The sequence below is a fragment of the Macrobrachium nipponense genome, chromosome 11 (genome assembly GCF_015104395.2).
Source record: "Macrobrachium nipponense isolate FS-2020 chromosome 11, ASM1510439v2, whole genome shotgun sequence".
Classification (NCBI taxonomy): domain Eukaryota; kingdom Metazoa; phylum Arthropoda; class Malacostraca; order Decapoda; family Palaemonidae; genus Macrobrachium; species Macrobrachium nipponense.
In genome coordinates this window covers 42,241,704-42,267,607 of record NC_061087.1, presented here as the reverse complement: position 1 = coordinate 42,267,607, position 25,904 = coordinate 42,241,704, and the positions used below count along the sequence as shown (strand labels likewise).

The window sequence follows — 25,904 nt, the reverse complement described above, 5'->3', positions numbered from 1 at the left end:
GTCACCTTCACAAAACAATTGAATCTCTACTTCAATTTTCTTTTATTTTTAGGCCACTGTGGATGAAATTCTATAGCTATGTCTGTGGTTGAAAACCTATAGCTATGTAATTACTTTAGCAACTTGTATTACTGCTATTATCTGAAAAATAATCATATTTCACAGCAACTCAAATCTCTTTCTGCTCATTATTTTGGGTATAAATTCATTCTTGTAGTGCTGAGTTGGATTGGTACAAAAAATATTTGACTTGTGAACTAATCCCATATACAAATAAATAAAGAATAAAATCTTTTTAATCTTATCACATGGATCTTTCCACCCACTCAGCCAAGGATCTCTTCATGACTGGTGTTGCAGTTTTTGTCCTAGCATATTCATTAGTTGCTTGACATATCCAATATGTCATCAATGAGAAAGAATCTATAAATATCTATAGGCCATGTTTGACCATCTGTGCATACAGGAACAGCAAAACAAAGAGTACTTTCTTTTCCTGTAAAGATAAACTGACATTCCCTGATAGTCAAAGGTTTCTAATCAATTGAGTCATTAACAACATTGCCATTCTGTTGAAGAGTTTACTATTGTTACATTTTCATCCAATTCAGAAGAGTCTTCACTGGAGCTGTCATTGCTGGAAGAGTCATGCTCCACAGAACAAATTCATCATCAGACGACTCAAAGATGACATGTCATTCCCAGTAGAAATGTCTTCAGCAATATCCTTCCCATAAAAAATGAAAATAGTATCCACTTCTAGAAGGCTAACAAACAAGAAACTATGAGTGAAAAATAAAATCATTTGGACTAAATAAAAGTCATAACTTTATTTATATAATAAAATATTAAGCCTGTGGCATGAGTGACAAAAAAATATTTTACCATTGTAAATGACTTGACGTACCGAAGGTAAATATGTGACAACAGGATACAAACATTGGTTTGTTCATGCACCAGATGGAAACTGGTAAAAAGCAATTAGAATTTTTTATGCAAGGAATTGGTGGCATTTGGCATCTGTCATGGAGATAAGGTAGAGGGAGGCTAGCGACCCAACTTCAGCCTTATAACATTTTAGTTTTCCTTCTACCGCCTTTCAAAGTGGACGTCTCTTGGGCTTTCTGCTCCCTAAGGCCGAATTTTTCCCTTTGACCGTGTTTTCTTGATTGTGTTTTTGTGTACGGTATTTTTTTAGGCTGTCTGTTGTGATTGGTGTCATCGATTGGAGTTTCTCTCCACTTGGAACTTTTATTCAGCAGACAGCTGATTTCCTGATTTTCCTCAGAACAGAAAAATACCTTTCTGTTTCTGCTATTAAGGGCAACTGGGCTGCCTTGGGATTGGTACTTTGTTTGACAGACATAAACCTAACTTCATCTTGGGAAATCTCTATGCTGCTCAAAAGTTTTGAGCAGTCTTGTTCTTCTAGAGGGCAGTGAAGACTTTCCATCATCTGTGGTGAAGTGCTGAAAAAAGGTACTGTTTAAATGGGTTGTCTATCCTCTTGACAGACAAGCCAGCAGAGATCATCAGAGGATGAAAACATAAGGAGCTGTATGGAGTGAGATTGGGGTGATCTTGGAAGAACAGTGCACACTAGTGTTGTCTGTATGTTTTAAGTAGAGTGAAAGTTTTCTATCTCTGTCCTTTTTTTTTTTTTTTTTTTTTTTTTTTTTTTTTTTTTTTTTTTTTTTTTTTTTTTTTTTTTTTTTTTTTTTTTTTTTTTAAGCAAAGGAACTCTTTCTCGTACAAAACTGGTGCTATCATACCGAGCTTTTTTCTTGTATACATAATTATCTTTTATAGTCCATACTTTTAACTCAGGAGGAACAGTATTGAATCATTTGCATCTAACATTATTCTTGGAATTTTTTGGGTAATGTTCAAATGCAATAAGGATTAGAAATTATTATGAAGTGTATGCATTAAGGTATTGTTAATAATTGCAAAAAATGTCACGTCTTTTATTTAGGATTCCAGTACAGTATCCATGTATGTTTATAGGTAAATATACCTGAAGGCCGGCTGGTACCAACACTACCCTTGCGTTTTAATTACTTACTGTGGATTGAGGATCTACTAAACCTTTCAGGATGTCGCAGTATTCAGAAAGACTTAACCATTGGTCTTGATGTTGGTAAGTAGAGAGAAATAGCCTTGTTTAGAAATTACTTATTTTATCCTTTTCACTGCTATTATGCCCAGTTAGTGAAATGAAAATCTAACTCATTGGAGAAGTCAAATTAATAAATTAATTATAAGTTCACTAAAACCCAGTGCAGATGGGTGTACATTATTAATTTCATCACAACCCCATTTATCTTTTGAATGCTTATACAGTGATACTTCAGTTTAATGGACAACTTGATAGTAGGGTCTGTTCTCCCAAGTACTATTAGTGCACCTCAGGTGGTGTATAGTAGGCATTACTCAAGGTTCCTTGCACTTCCCTTTGGCCCCTAGCTGCAATGCCTTTCATTCATTTTACTCTACCTCCCTTCATATTCTCTTTCTTCCCTCTTACTTTCCACTCCCTCCTAACAGCTGTTTCATAGTGCAAATGAGGTTTTCTTCTTGTTACATTTATAAAAACTTCTTTACTCTCAATTTCCTTTTCACCCCTGAATCACCTCATAATTCCCAGCGCTTGGGCTTTGGCTTAGATCTTATACTCCAATTCCAATCCATATACCTTATATTGTAAAGAAAGTCCAAATGGTATTTTATATGTTAATTTTAAAATAGTAATTTTTGTAATTTATACTTACAGTTTCAGAGATATCTTCAAAATTAATTGTTTCCAAAAATATGTAAATACAGTAATGTGCAGTATAAACTTACAAAAACATAACTGATTGCAGTAGTTCTCCCTAGTTATGCTTGGAAGATATGTACCTCTCTTGCAGTATTTTTATTGACATTTATTCAGTGCAGTACAATATTGTATTTAATGTGTTAGTTACAAAGTGTTACTTACACATTCTTCAGGGTGTGTTTGCTTCATGTTTACACACACACATTTTATATATATAGTCATACACCTAAATACAAAAGTCCCTATGTATGAAAAAATAAAATTGCCAGGTTGCAAAGGCAAAGACGAAGATTTTTTTTGCTTCTGTGTATGAAAATAATTCAGGTTGCGAAAGGGTGTACTGTAAAGTCTGAGATTCGCCCGGGCCACCGAGAAAAATGTTAAAACTCGCGCGCTGCCAACTCAGTAGACTCGCCACCATCCTCTCGCTCTCCCATTGGTTCCTGATGCTAGTTACCGCCATAAGATCTTGCTCTCCTATTGGTCAGCATCTGTCCCATCATGCATCTACATAAGGGAGTTCCTTGACCATTTTGTTTTGGCAGCATTATTGTACACGTGGAATTCGTTCGTTAACGCAAATTCTTGTTAGTGATTTCACTTTCGTTGTACTGTAAGTTACTTTATCATTTTGTGTGTGAACTTAATTACTTACGTTATTATCCATGGGTCCCAAGAATGTTGCTGAAGTTCACGGAAAGAAAGAGGATCTTTCTATGGCGACGAAGATGGAGATAATTGAGAAGTATGAAGCTGGCAGCAGTTGAGTGTGATCGCTAAGGAGTTCGGCCCAGAAAATCCGTCGACGATAGGCACCATCCTTAAGCAGAGGGAAGCCATCAAAGCAGCTACACCTTCCAAGGGCATGACTATTTTGTCCAACAAGAGGAGCCACGTGCATGATGAGATGGAGAGGCTGCTTCTCCTATGGATTAAGGACAAGGAAATCGCTGGCGATACGATAACCGAGATGGCAATCTGCCAGAGGGCCAGCGCCATTTTCGGTGATCTGAGTGCTCAGGCTGAAGACGACGGAGGAGAAGGGACATCGAAGACCCCCAGACTTCAAGGCTTCTCGTGGGTGGTTTGATAAATTTCGTAAATCAGACTGGCAACCATTCGGTGGTGCGGCATGGGGAGGCTGCCAGCTCGAACACAAAAGCCACCCAAGCCTTTGTTATGACGTTTGACGAGATGACGATCAAGGAAGGCTACAGCTCTCAGTAAGTCTTCAACTGTGACGAGACAGGCCTTTTCTGGAAAAAAATGCCTCGTCGGACGTACATCACGGAGGAAGAGAAGAAGCTACCCGGGCATAAGCCTATGAAAGACAGGCTTACACTCACACTTTGTTCTAACGCCATTGGGGATTGTAAGGTGAAGCCCCTACTTGTGTATCATTCGGAGACTTCTTGAGCCTTCAAGGCCCACAAAGTGCCAAAGGAGAAGCTTACGGTGATGTGGAGGGTTAATGCAAAAGCCTGGGTAACGAGACTTTTGTTCACCGAGTGGGTAAGTTTGTGTTTCAGCCCAACAGTAAAGAAATTCTTGGAAGAGAATTGCCTCCCTCTGAAATGTCTCCTGTTGTTGGACAATGCCCCTGCTCACCCTCCTGGCCTCAAGGAAGATATCCTAGCGGAGTATTCTTTCATCAATGTTTTTATCTTCCGCCTAACACCCCACCCTCTCCTCCAGCCATGACCAGCAAGTGATATCGAACTTCAAGAAGCTGTACAGTGTTCCCCCGTACTCGCGGGGGATGCGTACCAGACCCCCCCAGCGAATGTGTGGAACCCCTATAAAAACGCCTAAAAACAGCCTATTTTGTTAGTTAAAACTTAAGAAAAACCACTAAAAATTTTCATACTTGGGTTTTTTAATAGTTTTATCACAAAAAGTGCATTTTATGATGAAATTGATAACAAGAAACAGGAATTTGTGGATATTTCTCATAGAAAATTACTGCGAATGCGCGAATTTTCCGCGAATAATGCAGAGAAACGTTCCCGAGAGAAATCCGCGAATGTGTGAGTCCGCGAATCCGGAGAACGCGAATACGGGGGGTCCACTGTATACGAAACATCTTTTCAAGAGATGTTTCGACATCACCGATACCACAACCTCACCCAGCATGAATTTTGGAAGGAGCATTTCGATACGTCATTATGCATGCGACTCATTGATCAAGCTTGGCAGGAGGTTTTGAGGCAAACCTTGAATTCTTCATGGAGGAAACTGCCTGATGCCGTATCCGCCCAAGACTTTGAGGGATTCAACGGTGGGCAAAGCTGATGCAAATTCAGAAACAGTTGACGATCCTGAAACTGTTTCGCAACCAGATCTTGACAAGATCGTTGCACTCGGCAAGTCCGTGGGACTGGTCGTCGACAAGGACGACATCAATGCCCTTCTTGAGTAGCACCAAGAGGAGCTTACGATGGATAACCCGAAGGAGTTGGAGGCCATGCAACATAACGTCGTTCAAGAAGAGTTCTGTAGCAGCAACAAGGAGGAGGAGGAGGACCTTATGAAAATGTTAGAAATTTTGAAGGATGTTCTAGCTGCTTTTCATAAAATGCAAACATTTGTAGAAAGAGACACCCTGAAAAGGCTACACAAGTCGTATGCTTGCGCAGTTCGATGACGTTTTCCTGAGTCGTTTCCGGAACATTGTGGAAAGCAGGCAGAAGCAATCTTCCTTGGATAGTTATTTTTTAAAGAGGCCTTTAGTAGTAAGCAAACAAAAAGGTCCAAGTGATACGAAAAAATAAAAAGTTGAAAGTGGAGAATAAAAGGGATTTTGACGAAGGAAAAATCTATTTCTGGGCAAGGACCTGTGTCGCCCAGTGAAATACTTCCTTTAGTGGATATTTCTAAGGTAAAATATTGCTATAATTACAAGAGACAAAAAACTAAAATAGTAATGCCAGAATAGACTGGCTCGCCATCCACCTTTAATAAAAGGTGTCGGTATGGTATCTGGGGCGAGGAAGCCACTACCAGAGGTCCCTTGCCATTTAGGTTCTCCCTTCCTCAATATCCCTCGTCTACAGAGGAGCCGATGCAAGGCCCCTCTACCCGCTACTACTTCGACTAGCGCCTTTGTTGTCATTCCTGTAGATAGTACCCAAGCTGGGCCAAAAAAGGGGTGTGGAAAGAAAAGTCGGGTGGGATTTCACTGGGCGACACAGGTCCTTGCAGAAATAGATTTTTCCTTCGTCAAAATCCCTCTCTGGGCTCAGCCTGTGTCGCTCCGTGAAATAGTGCCAGAGAATTGGCTCCACCAGCTCGGAAAATTGTAGATAGTAAAAATTACAGGTGAATTAGAGTTAAATACTATAATGTAAGTAATAACAGATCACAATAAACAACAAATAAATTGTTCTAGAGTTTTCAATTGATCCTCAAATCTAACTTGATCTACATAAGGGCGGGGTTGAAATAACCCACAGAGATCCAAATAACACACAATAGTAACAAACCATCACAATGGAAATCAGACCCAGATACAATCACATATACAACACAAATGATACATATATATAGAAAGTGCTATCCAAGGTAAATTATGAAACCCGGTAACGACTGAGCTACGGCAAGAAAGCTAGTGAGGCAGGTAGGAGAGAGAGGAATGTAAGAGAGATATAGGCTATTATAACTACTACGTATTACTAATTATGCAATGTCAGGGTGGGGAAACTGTGTTTACCGAGGCTGCCACTGCTGAATAAATTTAAGGGCCTCTAAAGACTTCAAGTAGTGGCGCCTTAAATACTGTCGGAGATTTCCAGCCTGTGTACTTCTTAAGATCATCAAAATTCATATGTTGAAAATAATTAATGGAGGTGGCTACTGCCCTAACATCATGTGCCCTCTGAAAGGATTCCGGGGTTAGCTTGTTTATGAAATACAAAATCTGTTGTCTAATCCCTTTTAGGGAAATAGTTCCGCCTTTTCCTTTTTACCTAATGAACAAGGGGCCTGAAGATATCAGGGCAGTCCTGTTTAAATATGCTCTTAGAGAATTAACTGGACATAGGGATGGATCCTGAGGAAGTGGGACAATCTTACCATGGGGCCATCTATCTTGTGGGTCCTCATTTTTTGCTAGAAATTGACGATCTGGTGATAGAAGTAGTTCTCCTGTAGAAGAAAATTCAATATGATCTGATTCCCTAGAGAGGGCCGACAGTTCAGAAATTCTGGCGCCTGAGGCTAAACTTAGGAATAATGTTTTCCTTAAGAGGGTTATATAATTACACGAGTCATTATTAGTGTCAGAAGCCAATTTAAGGACATCGTTTAAGAATCATGAGACCCGTCCTGGGCCCTTGAGATGGTCTGAGTCTTGCACAAGCTCTTGGAATGGATGAAAAGTACGAATCTGTTAGATCTATATTGAAACCAAATTGGAAGATTTTCTTAAGAGCTGATTTGGTAGTAGTAATTGTACTAGCTGCTAGACCTTTCTCAAACAAGGTTCTGAAAAAGGTTATAGCCAGATTCGTGGACATGAATTGTGCATCTGAGTCCTTTAAAAATATAGCTAGTTTCTTAACTGCTGAGTCATATTGACGCAAGGTCGATTCTCGCTTGTCAGATTCTAAGAGGATGTTCTGAGGATCTATGTTAGCATTTTTCTGAGCTGCAAACTTCATAAAGTCCATAAAGTTAGGGCTTTCTGAATTCCTGAGGAAGCGGACACAGTCCGCGTTTGAACCAACTGTGTCGGTTTGGGATTGGGAATCCGTTGAGGCCGGAGTCCCAATTCCAACAGTAGAGGGAACCAATTGCTCATGGGCCAATTGGGGGCTACCAGTGCAATGTGACCCTTGAACATCCTGAGCTTGTTCAGGACTTTCAGAAGCAGATTCACTGGAGGAAAAAGGTAAATTCTCTTCTATACATTCCAATCTATAGCCATAGCGTCCGTGGCGTAGGCCAGAGGGTCCAGGTTGGGAGCCACTTAACAAGGGAGTCTGTGGTTCGACTCTGTGGCAAAGAGATCCACCTGAAAGTCCTAGGTACCTGTTGAAAGATCCATCTAATGACTCCTTGTCCAGGGTCCACCTCAGATTCGAGCGGGACAGATCGTGATAGGCGTCTGCCACCACGTTCCTGACTCCTGCTAGGTGAGTGGCTGACAGGTGCCATTTGTTCTTGTCTGCTAAGGCAAATATGGCTATCATGACATGGTTCATGTGGCTCGATTTGGAGCCACCCCTGTTTATGCAGTGGACTACTACCGCACTGTCCAATACCAACTTGATATGAGACTTGGCTGGTCGTAGCCTTTTCAGGGTGAGAAACACTGCCATAGCTTCCAGTACATTGTGTAGCTGGCGGAATGTTAGAGACCAGGTTTCCTGTACCTTTTTGTACGTGAGTACCTGCCCCAGCTGCTTAGAGAGGCGTCTGTGTGGACTACTAGGGCCGGCGGAGGAAACTGCAAGGGTATTGTCTTTGACAGATTCTTTATTTCCGTCCAAGGGCGGAGTCTCTTGCGTAAGATTGCTGGGATTGGGAGCCATTTTCTCCCTGGATATCCCTGGTTTGCTTTTGATCGCCAAACCCAGTTTATATCCTTTAGTTTGGCTTTCAGCAGAGCGTCCCTTACTGATGCAAATTGGAGTGATCCTAGGATTCTTTCCTGGTTCCTCCGGGACGTCTGCTTGTTTTTGAGAAATTGCCTTGTGGCCTTGGCTATTTCTCTTCTCATCAACGGCAGAATTGATATAGTATGAGAGTTCAAGTCCCACTGGATTCCTAACCACTGGAACGTGACTCCGGTGTTAGCCGAAACTTGGTTTTGTTTATTTTGAATCCTAAATGTTCCAGAAACTGAATTACCTTGACCGTCGCCTTGTGCCATTCTTCGACAGTTGTGGCCCATACGAGCCAATCGTCCAGATAGGCTACTAACATTATTCCCTGAGTTCTTAACTCCTGTACTACTGTTTCCGCCAACTTGGTGAATATTCTGGGCGCTATGTTGAGCCCGAATGGCATTACTCTGAAGGAGTAAGCCTTCTTTCCTAGTTTGAAGCTTAGGAATGGACGGAAGTGTCTTGCTATTGGGACATGATAGTAGGCATCTGTAAGATCTATAGAGGTGGTGACGGCCCCACGGGGAAGTAAGGTCCGCACCTGTGAAACGGTCAGCATTCGAAACTTGTCGCAATGAATGAATGAGTTTAGATGGGACAAGTCTAGAATTATTCTTAATTTGTTTTGAGTCCTTCTTTGGCACGCTGAACAAGCGCCCTTGAAACTAAGTTTCTGACTCTTGATACTACCCTCTTTTGAAGAAGTTCTTGGGTATACTCTACCAACTCCGCTGTTGGTTTTTGGTAAAAGGTGTTGGATGGAGGAGGACCTTGAAGCCAACTCCACCCCAGACCTTTGGTCACAGTGCTCTGTGCCCAATTGCTGAACCCCCACAGATGTCAGTAGAGGCACAGCCTCCCTCCTACCTGGGGATTCTCACTGGCTTGCTGACGGGCGACCACCTTGTGGTCCCCGAAAGCCTTTGCCCCGGTTGGTGGCTCTTCCGGCGCCCCGGTGACGGGAGGGACCCCTAGCTCTGCTGCCCCTAGCAAACCTATTGAATGGCTGAAAAGACTGTGATTCATAGGTCGCATTGAAGGCCGGAGAGACTGCATAAGAGGTCGAAGCCTGGGCTTGTGCTGGATGAGTCAACAGCACAAACTGCTGTTGCAACTGTGCCTTGGATGTTGACGGTTGATGTACTTAGGGTACCAGAACCGCCTGCATTAGAGTCTGTTAGGGAGCCTGGAAGGGCTGGAACTTCCTAGGTCTCTCTTTTGATTTGGGATTTGATCCAGTAGACTCGGGCTTGCGTTTAGGCACTAGTCCCCAACGAATCTTCAGACTCTGGTTTATCCTAGCCACTTCGAACAGAACCTCATTCACAGCGGTGGCGGGGAAGAGGTCCATGCCCCATATGGATGAGGCGATCAATTTGTTCGGTTCATGGCGGATAGTAGCTTCCGCCAGAACATGTTTCCGACAGTTACTCCGCGCTACCATAAAATCATACAAGTCGCACTGCATTTTATGCAGTAGTGACTTAGTCATGATTTTAAATAGCGTCTTGTCCATAGATAAGATATGCCATTTCGGTCATTGTTAGCGAACTGAGGGACCTGCTGAGCCTCATCCTAGCGTCGTATTCTGCTTGAATTAGGGCATCTGACAGTCTAGGCAACCTCTCGCTGAACAGCGTGTTACCGCAGTCCGGCTTGAGTTTGCCTATTGAAAAAGTGGCAGGAGCATCAGAGTAGAACTCCTCTGAACCGGGGAGCAGAAGGGAAGTTGGTTCCGTCTCCCGGAGCTGAGGCATAGGCTCGTCTTTCAGGACTGCCTGGGCTGTTGCCTGGCCGGGCTGTACTTGCCCTGTTGCCATACTTTCTCGGAGACCGGACACATGTTCTCCTGGGCTACTATCCTCTCCGACAGGGATTGGATAGTTTGTCCCGAAGCTTCCAGCGTAGTTGGCAGCTGGGTCAGCATTTCCTGGAACTTGGTCTGGACCAAGTCCCCGACCATGTTGCCATCCGCTGCATTGATATTGTTCTGAGAAAGTATCAGGGTCAAAGGAGGAAGGCTGAGCCTTATCCTGGGAACCTTGGTCCTCGATCCTTTGGTGGGGAGAGTGACTTTTGGCTTGAACGGCCCGGGATTATGAGCAGGTGACGTAGAGGCAAGCTTGGTTCCTGACCTCTTTGGCAGGGACTTCTGCTTAGACTTGAAGTCTTTCTTACTTTTAACTTTAGGGATCGCCGACAACGACTTCGGTCTAACCGACTGCGGTCTATCGGCGAACCCCTGGAAGGAAGTAGTAGTAGAAGGAGAAGAAGACAAAGATGGGCTCAACCTGCCTCGCTACCATTCTTACCGTTGCCCATGTCGTCTATAGCCATGGGCTCGCGGTCCAGGTCGAGGGCTGCTACTTCCCCTGCTACTCCTTCTGCGATGCCTTCCTCCATGAGAGCTGCAACTGCCTCCTGGATCCTGGCGATCAGAGGGGCGGCCACTTCCGAATCCACCACAGATCCCTTCTTCACCCCTGGGAAGATTAAGGGTGGCCATGTCCTGGGCCAGGATGTAAGGTTGGCCCTTGGCGGAGTTGCGCCCGAAACCACCAACCCATACCTTCAGGGTGGATAGGGCGGCTTCCCGGACTGCTTGCGCTCCCTAAGCAAGAGGGCTATATTAATACTTAACGACTGAAAATTAGACTAACCTTGTATCAAAGTGTACATTACAGTATATTGATTCTCATTGTATAATTATGAAGAGGCTGGAGTGTTACATACCCCGGAGGAGGCTTCGTTGACCAAAGCGTAGCAGATGGCGCAGTTCTCATGGTGCCAAACTACGTAGTCCTCCATGCGAACTGCACAGCCGGCATGGGCCCGGCAGACCATGTGCCCACAGGGTTCCTGGAGAACTGCGTTGCACCCATCCTCCAGACAACAGGTGACCTGTAAGTCAAATGATACTCATGAGTATCATCAACAACCTTTCGGATTAGGTCCATGGTTGTGTGTGGTATGCTAATGCATATATCATGCAAGATAACATATCACACTGTTACTACTAGCTCCGACGCCCCGTGCATGCTTATAGGAACATCCTAGGCAGATAATGGGAAATAAGAGATTCCACTGTAGCTCCGGCGACGCTGGAGCTATAAAATGTGACCAATTAAGTGGATTCAAGCTGTCCTCCATATGCCGGAGTGAGGGATAAACCAAGCCAGACACAGGGTGAAGAGCAAGCCGTAACAGGGTGGAATGGTTAAAATACCTGGCGGAGATGGGTATTCCGTCGGGTAAGGAACATAGAAGGTGGATGTCATGTGTAATAAAATATGCATGCAACGAAATCCCAGATAGGTCAGAGCCTTCGCATATCTAATGAAGCAACGCCATCCTGAGGTCAGGTCCGGCGTGTGCCGGAGTCCTGAGGCCGCCGAAGCGGGGTGGGGAAGGGTGGGCTTCCTAGATAGTGAGAGGGATACCCTACCTAGTGGGTGGAGGGGTGTCCCACTCTCCACGCCTGGTGGGGCCAACCATGGCGGTCATACCCCCCCCCCCCTTTCCACTAAAAACAGCGCGGCAGAGTACGGCAGGCCTGTTCACCGAATGTGCCCCCCCACCCCCCCAGGAATCCCCCCCCCCCCACCCCCCCCCCCCCCTCAGGAGACTTGGATGGGAGCGAGTCGTCACTCCACAAAGTGGGTTGCAGCGAGGGGAGGGAGGTGGGGAGAGCTGGGAGGGTCGGTAGCAGGGTGGCTCGTACGCTATCGGCTGGGGACACACTCAGCCGAGTGACAGTCACGCGGTGTGAGAGGCCAGTCGATCTAAGAAGGCCTAGGCCAACTAAGTGTCGGCTGTAGGGAGAACACATAACATAAATATCCTGTCCTAACACGTGGGGAGGAGCGAAATAAAAGGGGAGTGAGAGAGAAAGAGAAGGTCCTTGAGAAACTAGGTTAAGCAAAGTCCAATGAAGGAAATGCTAGCCTAGAAACTCAGAGCAGCTTAGCCTAGATGCCGTAATGAATGATCGAGGGGCAAGCGGCCAGGGTGGCTCAAGGACGGAGTGCTACGAAGGAAGTAGGGTCCTTCGTAAGGCAAACAAGACAATAGATCCTATCTTACTGATAAACAAGGGTTGATATAACAACCTCCATGCAAAAAAGGAAAGCGAGCACCACGACCGAAAGCATGCGGTTCGGAAGTAGGCTATCCCCCGTGAACGGACTAAAAAACATAAAACAACATGGCAAATGCATCTTAAAATGAATATATCGAGTACTGCTGAAGTGCAATAGAGACCAATTAGTATAGGAGACCAATTGGTGCAAGAAAGCAGGGAATCATCACGCGGCTGGCGAGCCAAGAAGGCGGCGCGGGACCGGCAACGCACGTGTTACCACTCGCACATAAAACCTAAGATAATTAGGCATAAAATGTCAAAAACCGTCTCAAAATGATCCCAAACACTAAACGCAGTACTTAACTTGGATGCAGAAGCTTGAAGGTCCATGTTGATGATGAAAGAAATCCAAACAAGCGAAAAACACAGCACAAGGAAAAAACGCGTGTGGTGTGAGCAATGCTATTGAAAGGAATGTAAACAAAGGCGCTAGTCATAGTAGTAGCGGGTAGCGGGGCCTTGCATCGGCTCCTCTGTAGATGAGGAAGGGAGAACCTAAATGGCAAGGGACCTCTGGTAGTGGCTTCCACTCGCCCCAGATACCATACCGACACCTTTATTAAAGGTGAGCGAGCCAGTCTATTCTGGCATTACTATTTTAGTTTTCTTTTTTTCTCTGGATAATTATAGCAATATTTTACCTTAAAAAAATATCCACTAAAGGAAAGGTAAGTATTTCACGGAGCAACACAGGCTGAGCCCAGAAATTGAAAGAAAAAAAAAAAAAAAGTAAAGTAAAAAAGTAAAAAAAAAAAATTTTTTTTTAATCATAAAAAGGCGAAATAAAAAATAATTTTAAGTTTTTTGTAAAGTTAAGTGTTAATGTTTTCTGCCATTTGTCCTCCTCCTCTGTCGCCACTTTTGGATATCGCCTCACTCGAAAGGTAAGGTTCCACATTTCACTACACATGTACGTATGTGTACGTACAGTATTTCTTGTGCACTATACACTAATACACTTTATTTACAGGTACAGTTAGGTTAGGTTAGATATTGAATAGTCCAAATTGTTGTATTTCATTGTTTATTGGTCATTTAGCTTTATTATAAAAATTTACTGTGGTGTTTTTGTAGGGCTTGGAACGAATTAGGAAATTTGCAGGTAAAAAACGTATTTCTAGATACAAAAAAAAATCAGGTTATGAAGGACGCATGGAACAGATTAATTTCATAACCAGAGGCCCTAATATATATATATTTATACATGTGTGAATACATATATATATATATATATATATATATATATATATATATATATATATATATATATGTATAACCAGAATCACGAAAGTTAGGAACGTGATAAATCCATAAATAAAGATAAATGCCACGAAGGAAAAATAAACGAAGGAGTCTGCGAGATCTTTCGGCTTAAAAGCCCTTTACTGAAGCAAAGGGCTTTTAAGCCGAAAGGATCTCGCAGAGCTCCTTCGTTTATTTTTCCTTCGTGCATTTATCTTTTATTTATATATATATATATAATATATACAGTGGCCCCCCCGTATTCACGGGGGATGCATACCAGACCCCCCTGCGAATAGTTAGAATCCGCGAATGTTTGGAACCCCCACTCTGAAAATGTCATAAACTCCTATCCTGAACATGCAAACACCAAAGTATCCCTAAAAAGACCATCCTTCATCAAATATACATAAAACTATCCTATTATGGTTCATATAATAATTGAAATATTATTAATACTGTTTTAAAGTAAATCTTACATTTTATGGTTATCACAAATACAGGCAGTCCCGGGTTACGACAGGGGTTCCGTTCTTGAGGCGCGTTGTAAGCCGAAAATCGTTCGTAAGCCGGAACGACACTTGGAAATATGCCTTAAACTAAGAAAAAGTTAGAGAGACCTTACCTGTGACATGCAAGTATTGCATGATGTGTAGTGTGGTTGATTTCAATGCCAACAAAAGGATGGTTCTTGAAGGTATAATTCTTTATTAAACTCTTGTGACACTATAAAGCACAATGTAATACACTTAATCCTTAGGTTAGATTATACACTAAACACTATTACACTGTATACTATAGTAGTACACTAATCCTTTGGTAGATCCTGGAGTACACTAAAATCCCAGTCTGGTAGCTCTGGAAGGTAAAGTATAACACAATTAGTACAAAATACTACACAAAGTCCTGAATGCAATATGTAAATTATAGATATCAAGAGTAAAAGAGTTAATGTATGTTAATTAATTCCTTACTTTTAGTTTATAATTCCTTACTTTTGAGGTATATCAAGAGTAAAAAAGTTAATGTATGTGAATTAATTCCTTACCTTTAGTTTATTAGTTGTCGTGCTATGTAAACCCTGGATGCACAAAGTCTTATTATGTGGCCCCATAGCCTACATCATCAGGGGGTTTCTGGAATGTACAAAAAAATAATTAGTATGTCAGTAAGTATCTATTTGCAATAGTAAGTTACATACAGTAAATATGGCACCATACAGTGGTTAATATCACATATATAAAACATGTATAAAACTTAGTTAATGTATGTTAATTAATTCCTTACTTTTAGTTTAAAGTTGTCGTGCTATGTAACCCTGGATGCACAAAGTCTTATGTGGCCCATAGCCTACATCATTCAGGGGGTTCTGGAATGTACAAAAAATAATTAGTATGTCAGTAAGTACTCTATGCATAGTAAGTTACATACAGTAATATCAACTGGTATGTATGCATGTTGTAAATGATTGGTCTACACCCCTGTTCAGCAGGGAGTGTACAGTATGTATGTACGTACTAATTCCATGAGGGACCTTGATCACTTATCCATGTGAGACTTGGTCAGCCGTGTAACCACCATCCTTAATTATTCTCAGCCAAACCACCTGGAAAACTTTCTGCTGCTTCGCTATCAGCACTAGCAGCTTCACCTTGCAGCTTCACATTATGCAAATTTGCACGAGCCTTAAAACGGTTTAAACCAAAACCTCCTACTCGCGGAAAATTCACCACCAGCACTGCCTTCACCAAACTTTTTCACTACTGCCTCATGCAGCGCTCTAGCCTTCTCCTGGATCACACTTAAGCTCACCGGAACACGTCGCTTGGTTCTGGTCCTCCAGCCAGATCATGAGCAATTTCTCCATTTCAACAATGCTCTGGCTACGTTGCTTCTCGTTTATCACCGTAGACTTCATCGGCGCAGCATCCTTAACGTGCTTCAGGATACGTTCCTTGTCCTTCACAATGGTTACCACCGTGGTCCTGCTCAAGCCTAAAGAACGGCCTATTTCGGTGTTAGTTTCTCCCTTCTCCGAACGCTTCACCACGTCATATTTGACCTCCATCGTGGATGACCTTCCTCTTCTTGGATGAACTATCATCGGAGGAAGTACTTTGGCGTTTAGGAGCCATTGTAAATTTGATGACCTTCCTCTTCTTGATGAACTATCATCGGAGGAAGTACTTTGGCGTTTAGGAGCCATTGTAAATTTGCGAAAATGGCAAGGAATTTCAGCAACGTCGTAGCACACAACCGACTGAACTCAGGCAGAGACGCGATTGAAGTGGCGTCCTTTCGTATGTTACGCTTAGCGTCCTCGACCGTCCGAGGTCGTTGTTCGGTCAATTTACCATACAGTTTATTAATAGCGTTAATTAATTTATGCACCTCCGCTCAAAAAACTAGTTCTGCATATGAGGTATCGTTAAAAAGCATAACAAAACGTCGTAACCTTGGAATTTGCATTGTAATCTAACCAGAAACTTAGTTTTTTTTAATTATGTACTGGAAACAAGCAATGATTTTTTCGTTATTGCGCTTTTTGGACTGTTTAAACTGCGCCATCCCAAGCTAGTTGTATTCATTCGCCCGCAAACTAGTCCGCATATGCGGCGTCACTAAAAAAATTTAAAAAATACGAAAAAAAAAAAAGTGTGGAAAATCATCATAACCTCAAAATTTTTGTTGTAATGTAACCAAAAACAATTTTTTATATATACTGTGCTAAACTATAAAGGATTTTTATCATAGCATGCGTTTTTTAAAAGCGTCGTTAACTCGGAGCGTCGGAAGCGTCAGCGTCGTAACCTCGGAACAAGCGTCGTAACCCAGGACGGATTTTCCATTGAATATTTAAGAAAAAAGCGTCGTTAACCTCGAACGTCGTAAGCCGGAACCGTCGTAAGCGGGGGACCGCCCCTGTACACATGTACATACTGCATGACTTAGTTACGTATGTGAAAATAATTCAGTCCCCCCATAAGTATTCAGTCATGCACGTTTTCTTTCATACTGTTACAATTTGAGATCCATTTTCTTTTTACAAGCGAAACAATTGTATGTGAAATCACAAATACCAAATGTCTACTTAAAGTATTATCTACATCAAATATACCATGAATTGGTATTATTATATAATTTAAAGTCATCTTAAACATTTTACCATTAGAAATATATAAACCAGCCAATAGCAGAGAGAGAGAGAGAGATGAGATGAGAGAGAATAACCTCCATTTACGATTCAATAAATTGAACAAATGCAACGTCTGTAGGGCAACCTTCTGTTTCCCCTCCCATAAATACATATATATTTCTCCAGAGAAGAGAGAAAGAGAGGACTGTGCAATTACGTTTGTCTGTCTATCAATTCTTTTGCTGAGAGCGAGAGTGATAACAGAAGGAAGAAATAGAAACACCAATTGTATACCTTATGTAACATCCTGCATCAAATTTACCTTAAATTATTATCATATTACTGTATTAATCATAGAGATTGTATTGATATAATTTTCAAAGTAATCCTAAACATTAGTAGTTTAAAGGTATATACTTACATACGTACTTATAACACTTGCAACCAAGAGACAGAGTTACCACTATGACAAGTATCTTGTGGAGAGAGAGAGAGAGAGAGAGAGAGAGAGAAGAGAGAGAGAGAGAGAGAGAGAGAGAGAGAGCGATTGTCCTTACAGTATTTAAAAGAGAGAAATGGAATGATTATTTATTTAAAATACTCACATATGAATTTTGTACTTACAGTTATTAATGATAAACTTATTACATACATGTCCATGAAAATGATCTCATCTCAGTAAGAGAGAGGGAGAGAGAGAGAGAGGAGAGATTACACAAAACCATTAAATTCGTAACCATGTATGGCATTGTACTTTCCCAGCTCGAGCGTCACTGGAGTTATGAGGTAGGGAAATTGATGAATGGGAAAAAGAATTTTCATTTGAAATTAGTATCGTATTATTACTACTTCTATTTATATATTATTATTATTATTTGAAAATAAAATAAACACGTGCATCGACCATAAAAATTCTCTCATCTTCAGTAAGAAAGAGGAGTTATCCTTACAAGTGAAATGGGAAAGGTCATTTTCATCTTAAAAATACTACCATTATGAATTTTGTAATTACAGTTTTCATACAATCAACTTACCTGTCAGATATATACATAGCTAAGACTCCGTCGTCCCCGACAGAAATTCAAATTTCGCGCCACTCGCTACAGGTAGGTCAGGTGATCTACCGGCCTGCCCTGGGTGGCAGGACTAGGAACCATCCCCGTTTTCTATCATATTTTCTCTGTCGCCGGTGGTATCAACATTGTTGTTATTACCGCCTGACTTGGATTCTTTTTTCAACATTTGATCAACGTTTTTCGACTTTTTGGTGACGTATTTGGATCGTGTGTTTGGCATTCGCTACTGTGGACTGTTTTTGGAATAACTCTTTTGGATTTTTCTCAGTATGTCTGATTCTAATGTGAGTGTGAGAATGTGTGTGAATGTAGGCTGCAGGGTGAGGATACCGAAAGCTTCGGTTGATCCTCACACTGTATGCCGTAAATGTAGGGGGGGGTGCAGTGTTCTGCTATTAACACTTGTAAGGAATGCGAAGGTTTGAATGCAGAAGAATGGAAGACTTTGACTTCTTATTGAAGAAGTTAGAGAGGGATAGAGTTAGAAGACTGAAAGGTGTGAATTCAAGGCCTATTGAGCCTTTCAATGATAATTCTAACCCTATTACTGTAGATTCTCCTATAAATCCCATTCTCAGAGTGTCTTTTCGGATTCGGCATCGGAAATCGCCAATCTGAAAGCGACGATTCGAGACATGAAGTCCAAGATGGCGGACTCGAAAGGTAAGGCTAGAATGATAGTGATAGTGAAAAGTAGAAGAGCCCTATCAGTGTTGTGGAGGGGGCGTTTGATCGTCCCTGCGGCGCTCCCAGGCCTAGACCTCTTCCAAGCTCACATGCCAGAGGAGAAGGAAAGTCGAAAGCCTTAAGGAGGTCGTGGGGAATCCCCAACTGGTTCAGAACGTCCCTTCAGCTAGCTTTGCTTCATGGCAGCCAGCTCAAGGGCGCTATAGAAAAAGCGTCCTTCGCGAGTGTTTCTCGTCCTCTCCCTCTCCCTCACCTAAACGAGGGTGGAAGGAGTCGAACTTATCGAGTGACCGCTTGAAGCGTCATATGCAGCAAGACATTGATTCTAGCCCGGAGCGCTTCTAGGATGACGCCCCGTATGCTATTAAGAAGGCGAAGGTGGCGTCAACGTCATCTGACGCTTATGAGGAAGTACCCCATCATGCTTCTTCCCGAGTGATGACGAGAGGCGTCAGGCAATAGACGTAGGAGAAGCGTCAAGGAAGATCATTATGGCGGTTCAGGAACAACTGTCATCTCTTGTGGGAGTTTTAGCGCCCCGTCGGAAGGACGTGACGCTTCCTATTAAGAAGTCTCGTCCTCTGCACCTGCTCGGAAGGACGTCTTTTAGAAGTGAAGCGTCAAATCAAGAGGATCTTAGACGTGACGCTCAGTCCAAGATTGTGACTCCGAGTAGGAAGCCCTTAGAAAGCGAAGCGTCTTCCAGACGCGAAGCGTCATCTAAACGTCAACAAGAGCGTCATACATGACGATCGGAGAGCGGGAAGCGTCATACAAGACGTCTTCTAAAGAGCGAGAGAAGCCGCAGGTTGTGACGCCTTCCAAGTCGATCAGAACGGGGAAAAAGGAAAGGACTTTCATTACCCTTAGCCCCTCTCCGATCAGGAGTTTGTCTCCCCCAGAAGAGGAAAGTTCTGAAAGGAGAACAGAAACTCAGGATTATCACGAGTTCGAACGAAACTCGGATGATGACGATCATGGAAGAGAGGGCTTGTCCAACTATAAGGTGTTGACTATACCTGGCTTCTGGTGGAGGAATACGGAGACGAGAGGTTGACTCCGGCTGCTCCTCCTTCTCCGCGCTCGCTCTTTCGAGTGCAAAGGCGAAGAAGCCTTCGTCTTTTCTGAAGATGAAGCCCACCATCTCGATGAAGCGGGCTTTACACGCTTAGATGCCTGGATGAAGTCGAAGAAAGACTTAGCCAGGGACAGTAATTTTGCATGCCTCCAGCAAGGTTAGTGCTGGGAAAAGAGGCATATGGTTACAAAGAACGGGGGAGTGGATAGGGGGTTATCGCTCTCCCTTCTACTACAGAGGCAGACTTTTCGACGTTCTTAGTTGACGCTTCAAGGCGTCTAGTCTTAATTCTGCTCGCATTACTTGGAGTATTTCGGAACTGGATCATCTCCTCAAGGGACTTTTCCATGTATTGGAAAGTCTTCAACTTCTTAGATTGGTCCCTTGGGGGGGTTGGGGTGATGTCCAAGAAAGCTCACGATTCGCAGGGAATCGAACCTGAAGCCCTGTTATGCATTTTGTCGTGCATCGACAAAGCAGTACAGGATGGATCTTTGGAAGTCTCTTCATTATTTGGAGCAGGTCTTTTGAAGAAAAGGACAGTGGTATGGCGCCTTCTTAACAAAGGCAGTTTCGCATGCACAGAGGGCAGCTCTACTTTATGCACCTCTTTCGGACTATTTGGTTCCCTTCCAAGTCAGTGAAGGACGTAGCTCACTCTATTAACTGAGAAGGCGACACAGATGTTCTTCTGACGCAGTCAGCTAGGAAGAAGAAACCTGCTTTAGTGTCGGACAAGAAAGAACCTAGCATTCTAGGCAGCCCTTTCGAGGTGGTCCGATCTCCAGACCTCCGCAAGAAGGAAGGCTCCAGAGAGAAGAGGTAGTGGTCCCCGCCTTTCGTCCCTTTAAAAAGGGCAAATGAAACATCCTCTCCTCCAAACACCAGTAGGTGCCAGGCTCCTGGAATTGTTAGTGGAAGCCTGGACACTGATAGACGCAGACGCGTCTTCATAAATAAATCATAAGGAAGGGATATCGTATCCCCCCTTTCCTGAATACTCCGCCCCTAACGTCAATACCAAGGGAAACTATCAGCCAAGTACAAGGATCCTGTGCTGAGGGGATACTCTTCGATCGATGGTGGAACAAATGTGGGACAAGAGTGGCAGTTAGAACTAGTACTGGATCAAAACTCCCCGGGGTTTTACAATCGCCTTTTTCTAGTGGCGAAAGCCTCGGGAGGCTGGAGACCAGTTACTAGACGTCAGCGCTCTGAACAAATTTGTTCAGAAGGAGAAGTTCTCCATGGAGATTCTGCTTCAGTCCTAGCTTCATTACGACAAGGAGATTGGATGGTGTCTCTAGATCTCCAAGACGCCTACTTTCACGTCCCGATCCACCCTTCATCGAAGAAGTACCTCCGTTTCATGACGGGGGGAAGGATCTTTTCAGTTCAGAGCCTTGTGTTTCGGCCTGTCCACAGCTCCTCAGGTCTTCACAAGCCTGATGAGGAATGTGGCGAGATTTCTTCATCTCAAAGGACAGTGAATGTCTCGATGTACCTAGACGACTGGCATCATCAGGGCCAGATCGGAGAGACAGTGTTTGGAGGACCTAAAGTTAACTCTGGATTTGACCAAGGCGTTGGGATTGCTTGTGAACCGCGAGAAGTCTCAGAGACCCCCCACCCCCGGACAAGACCTAGTCTATCTGGGGATTCGGATGGATTCTCGGGGTTTTTCGAGTTTTTCCTTCGCAAAGAGAGAACCGCAAAAAGGTTTGAGGATAATCTCTCTCCTTCTTAGAGAAGCAGCAAACGTCAGCGAGGGAATGGTTGAGCCTTCTGGGGACGCTTCTCGCTGGAACAATTCTTCCCTCTCGGAAGACTTCATATCCGTCCACTTCAATTCTTCCTCAAGAAGTCTTGGAGCTGGAAAAACGGACAACTGTCGGACGTTTTTCCCATTCCAGTGGAGGTAAAGGCACACCTACAGTGGTGGTTGCTGCCTCTGGAAGAGAACAAAGGGATCTCTCTAAGATCACAGAACCCAGACCTAGTGTTGTTCTCCGACGCGTCGGAGACGGGTTGGGGAGCGACATTAGGCTCGGAGGAAGTGTCAGGCACCTGGGAACCAGCACAGGTGTCCTGGCACATAAAATGCAAAGGAGCTCTTCGCCGTACACTGGCTTTGAAGAGCCTAGAACCTCTGGTGAGAGACAAGGTAGTACAAGTAAACGTGGGACAACACCACCGCACTTGCCTACATTCGGAAAACAGGGAGGGACACATCCTCGTCCTTTACGAACTCACGAGGGACCTATTACTTGGACGTCTCACAGGAACATCTCCCTGCTGACAAGGTTCGTACAGGGAGTAAGGAATGTGAGGGCGGACAGGCTCAGCAGGAGGAACCAGGTCCTTCATACAGAGTGGGACTCTGCACGAGGAAGTTTGTCGCGATCTCTGGTCTCTGTGGGGAACTCCTCATGTGGACCTATTCGCACATACATTTCAAAAAGGCTCCCAGTGTTTTGCTCGGTCGTGGAAGACCCAAGAGCAATTATGGTAGACAGCCTTCCTGCTAAACTGGTCTCGAGTGGACGTGTACGCTTTTCCCCATTCAAAATCCTGGGGTTAGTATTGAAAAAGTTTGTGGCGTCAAAAGAGACGAGGATGACTTTAATAGCCCCCTTTTGCCGGCCCAGGAATGGTTCACGGAGGTGGTAGAGTGGATCGTAGACTTTCAAGATCCCTACCAGAAAGGACGGATCTTCTCAAACAACCACACTTCAAGAGGTACCATCAAAACCTCCCCGCTCTCGCTCTGACTGCCTTCGACTATCGAAAGACTTGTCAGAGCGAGAGGCTTTTCTCGCGAAGTGGCTAGCGCGATCGCGAGAGCTCGCAGAACCTCCACTACGAAAGTATACCAGTCGAAGTGGGAGGTCTTTAGAAGGTGGTGTGTAGAGCCAAGAAGTTGTCCTCCCTCCTCTACCCTCTATAGCGGAAATTGCTGATTTCTTGCTATTCCTGAGAGTAAATCGCATCTAGCCGTATCCACAATAAAAAAAAAAAGGATACAGGAGTATGCTCTCGGCTGTATTCAGGAACAGAGGTTTAGATCTGGCAAATAACAAAGATCTCCACGATCTCATAAGATCTTTTGAGGGACTTCAAAGTCTAAGGAACCAGTACCTCCGAACTGGAACTTGGGCGTAGTCCTCAAATATCTGTCTTCGGATAGATTCGAGCCTCCGCATCGGGCATCATTTAGAGACGTAACTAGAAAATGCCTATTTCTTTTATCGTTAGCGACGGCCAAAAAGAATTAGTGAGTTACAAGCTCTGCAGGATAAAGTAGGATTCAAGGGAGACTCGGCGATTTGCTCGTTTAAGACTCTGTTTTTAGCGAAAAACGAGAATCCCACGAATCCCTGGGCCTAGGTCATTCGAAATCAAAGGAATGTCTAGTCTCGTAGGCAGAGAAGCAGAGAGGTCTCTATGCCCTGTTAGAGCTCTGAAGTTCTATCTTCAGAGGAAGCGTCAGTTTGGGAGGCTCTAGACAAGGTCTTTGGTGCGCGGTAAAAGACCCCACAAGGACTGATGTCAAAGAACGCTCTAGCGGTTCTTTGTAAGAAACGTCATTACGGACGCTCACAAGGTCTGTCCGGACGAACAATTACAACTTCTGAGGGTAAAAGCTCATGAAGTTACGAGCGGTTGCGACGTCTCTCTCGTTTTATAAGAATATGTCGCTTAAAAACATTTTAGATACGACATATTGGAGATGCAACTCAGTATTTGCATCTCATTACTTGAAAAGACGTGCGTGTGACGTATGAGAAGTGCTTTTCTCTAGGTCCTATAGTATCGGCAGATACGATTCTGGGTACGGGAGCCGACACCAATCCTTAAAATGTATATACTGTTCTTCTGTTTGGATATGGTCGAGAATCTCTTCGAACAATGGAGGATTCAGGCTCGCACGGGCGGCCGTCTATGTTGTTCATAAGAGAATTCTCGTCATATCCAATTAGTTGAGTATAAATTTTTTTGAAAAATTATGTATGTGTGCGTAGTGGTTTGAGTTACGGTTGTTGTGACGAGTTCGGGGATAACTGGTAATCCTTAGTTCTAACACATGGTTAGGATCAGGTGGTGTCGGGATTGGTTGTGTGCTCCTTCATAAGGTGTATTGTCATATAAGTGGATCAGCACCCATTGACAAAGTCCTTTTAGGCTCTGCTGAGTAAGTGGGTAAGACCCCATCGGCAGACCACAAGAACTCTTGGCCATAGATCACATATCTCGCTAAAGTTTCTTGAGGTGATGCAGACTACTGGGCAAACACCCACCAAGTCTACCACCTATCAGGTAGGAACCAAGGTTTTATTTATACCTACAACATATGTTGTTTACCTGCTATTCCATATAGTAGCTGTCTCTTACCCTCCACGAAGGGTGCCAATCAGCTATGTATATATCTGACAGGTAAGTTGATTGTATGAAAATGATATTGTTATGTACAATAAAGTTTCATACATACTACCTGGCAGATATATACAATTAAAGGCCCACCCAGCCTCCCGCAGGAGACAGGTGGAAGAGAGAAAATAGATAGAAAACGGGGATGGTTCCTAGTCCTGCCACCCAGGGCAGGCGGTAGATCACCTGACCTACCTGTAGCGAGTGGCGCGAAATTTGAATTTCTGTCGGGGACGACGGAGTCTTAGCTATGTATATATCTGCCAGGTAAGTATGTATGAAACTTTATTGTAACATAACAATATCATTTTATTATTATTATTATTATTATTATTATTATTATTATTATATTATTATTATTATTTATTATTATTATTATTAAATAACTGAAATTATCAATAAACATTTTACATACTAGTACCATAAAAATTCTTTCATCTCGGTAAAAAAAAAAAGTGAGGGAGAGAGAGAGAGAGAGAGAGTTTATCTTTCTGTTCTCTCAAAAAAAATAACTTTATAACAACCTTTCCAAGCGGAAAGAGAGTGGGAGGGAGTTAACCACTATGACACATTATGGTATCTTGTGTGGCAAAAAGAGGAGAAGAGACAGAGAGAAGAGAGAGAGAAAGAAAGAGTAGTAAGAGAAGAATGTTAACCTTAAGTTAAAAGTGACATGGATAGATTAGTATTGTATGTCTTGGAAATACTATCACATAATATGAATTTTGTAATTACAGTTATTATTATTATTATTATTATTATTATTATTTGAAAGTAGTATTAAAAACATATAGTACAAGTACTATAAAAAATCTCGAGTCTCAGTAAATGAGAGAGAGAGAGAGAGAGAGGAGAGAGAGAGAGGGAGAAAGAGAGAGAGCGGAGAGAGAGAGAGAGAGAGAGAGGGGAAATTTCATGAGCACTTGATGGCAACACAACAAGCTCTTCCCCCTCCTGTCACAGAACTTGATATATCTGGACAGTTTTAGTACCTGGAGTTAGAGAAGAAGACTGGGATTTCCTTCATTCTTCCATAATTTTTAAATTTATAAGCTAAAATAAATTACTAATTCACAATGGTATTTTCTTTAAGAATTGATATTATTGCTGTATAAAAATTAATATTAATATTTTGAAAATAGTAAATCATTTATTTATCATACGAAAAAACATACATCTTTTTGTATAGAGAGAGAGAGAGAGAGAGAGAGAGAGAGAGAGAGAGAGAGAGAGAATTATTACTTTTAATATGTGATATCATTTAAACTTATTAAAACTTACTAATACAGTATTAATCAAAATTAACATTATTAGAAAAATTAGTGTAAATCATTTTTGTATCATAAAAAATGTATTTAGTCATGAAAAATAAACTTCAAAATACACTAATTAGTGATTATTTTCGTCGGAAAATTCCGCGAATGGGCGAGTCTGTCCGCGAATAATTCCAAAGAAAAATCCGCGAATTTGTGAGTCCGCGAATCCGGAGAACGCGAATACGGGGGGACCACTATGTGTATATATATATATATATATATATATATATATATATATATATATATATATATATATATATATATATATGTGTGTGTGTGTGTGTGTGTGTGTAAATATATATATATATATATATATATATATATATATATATATATATATATATATATATATATATATATATATATATATATATAT

General features: G+C 42.6%; 1 protein-coding gene across 4 annotated transcripts in view; it reads left to right on the top strand.

The window, feature by feature from the left end:
- Positions 1 to 25,904, top strand: part of LOC135205507 (RNA N6-adenosine-methyltransferase mettl16-like) — a 426,335-nt gene that overhangs the window by 203,901 nt on the left and 196,530 nt on the right. For all 4 annotated transcript variants that reach the window (XM_064236270.1, XM_064236253.1, XM_064236244.1 and 1 more), the window contains exon 3: positions 2,008 to 2,140. In XM_064236270.1, coding sequence (XP_064092340.1) covers positions 2,008 to 2,140 — 133 coding nt within the window. The remainder of the gene's footprint in view (positions 1 to 2,007; positions 2,141 to 25,904) is intronic.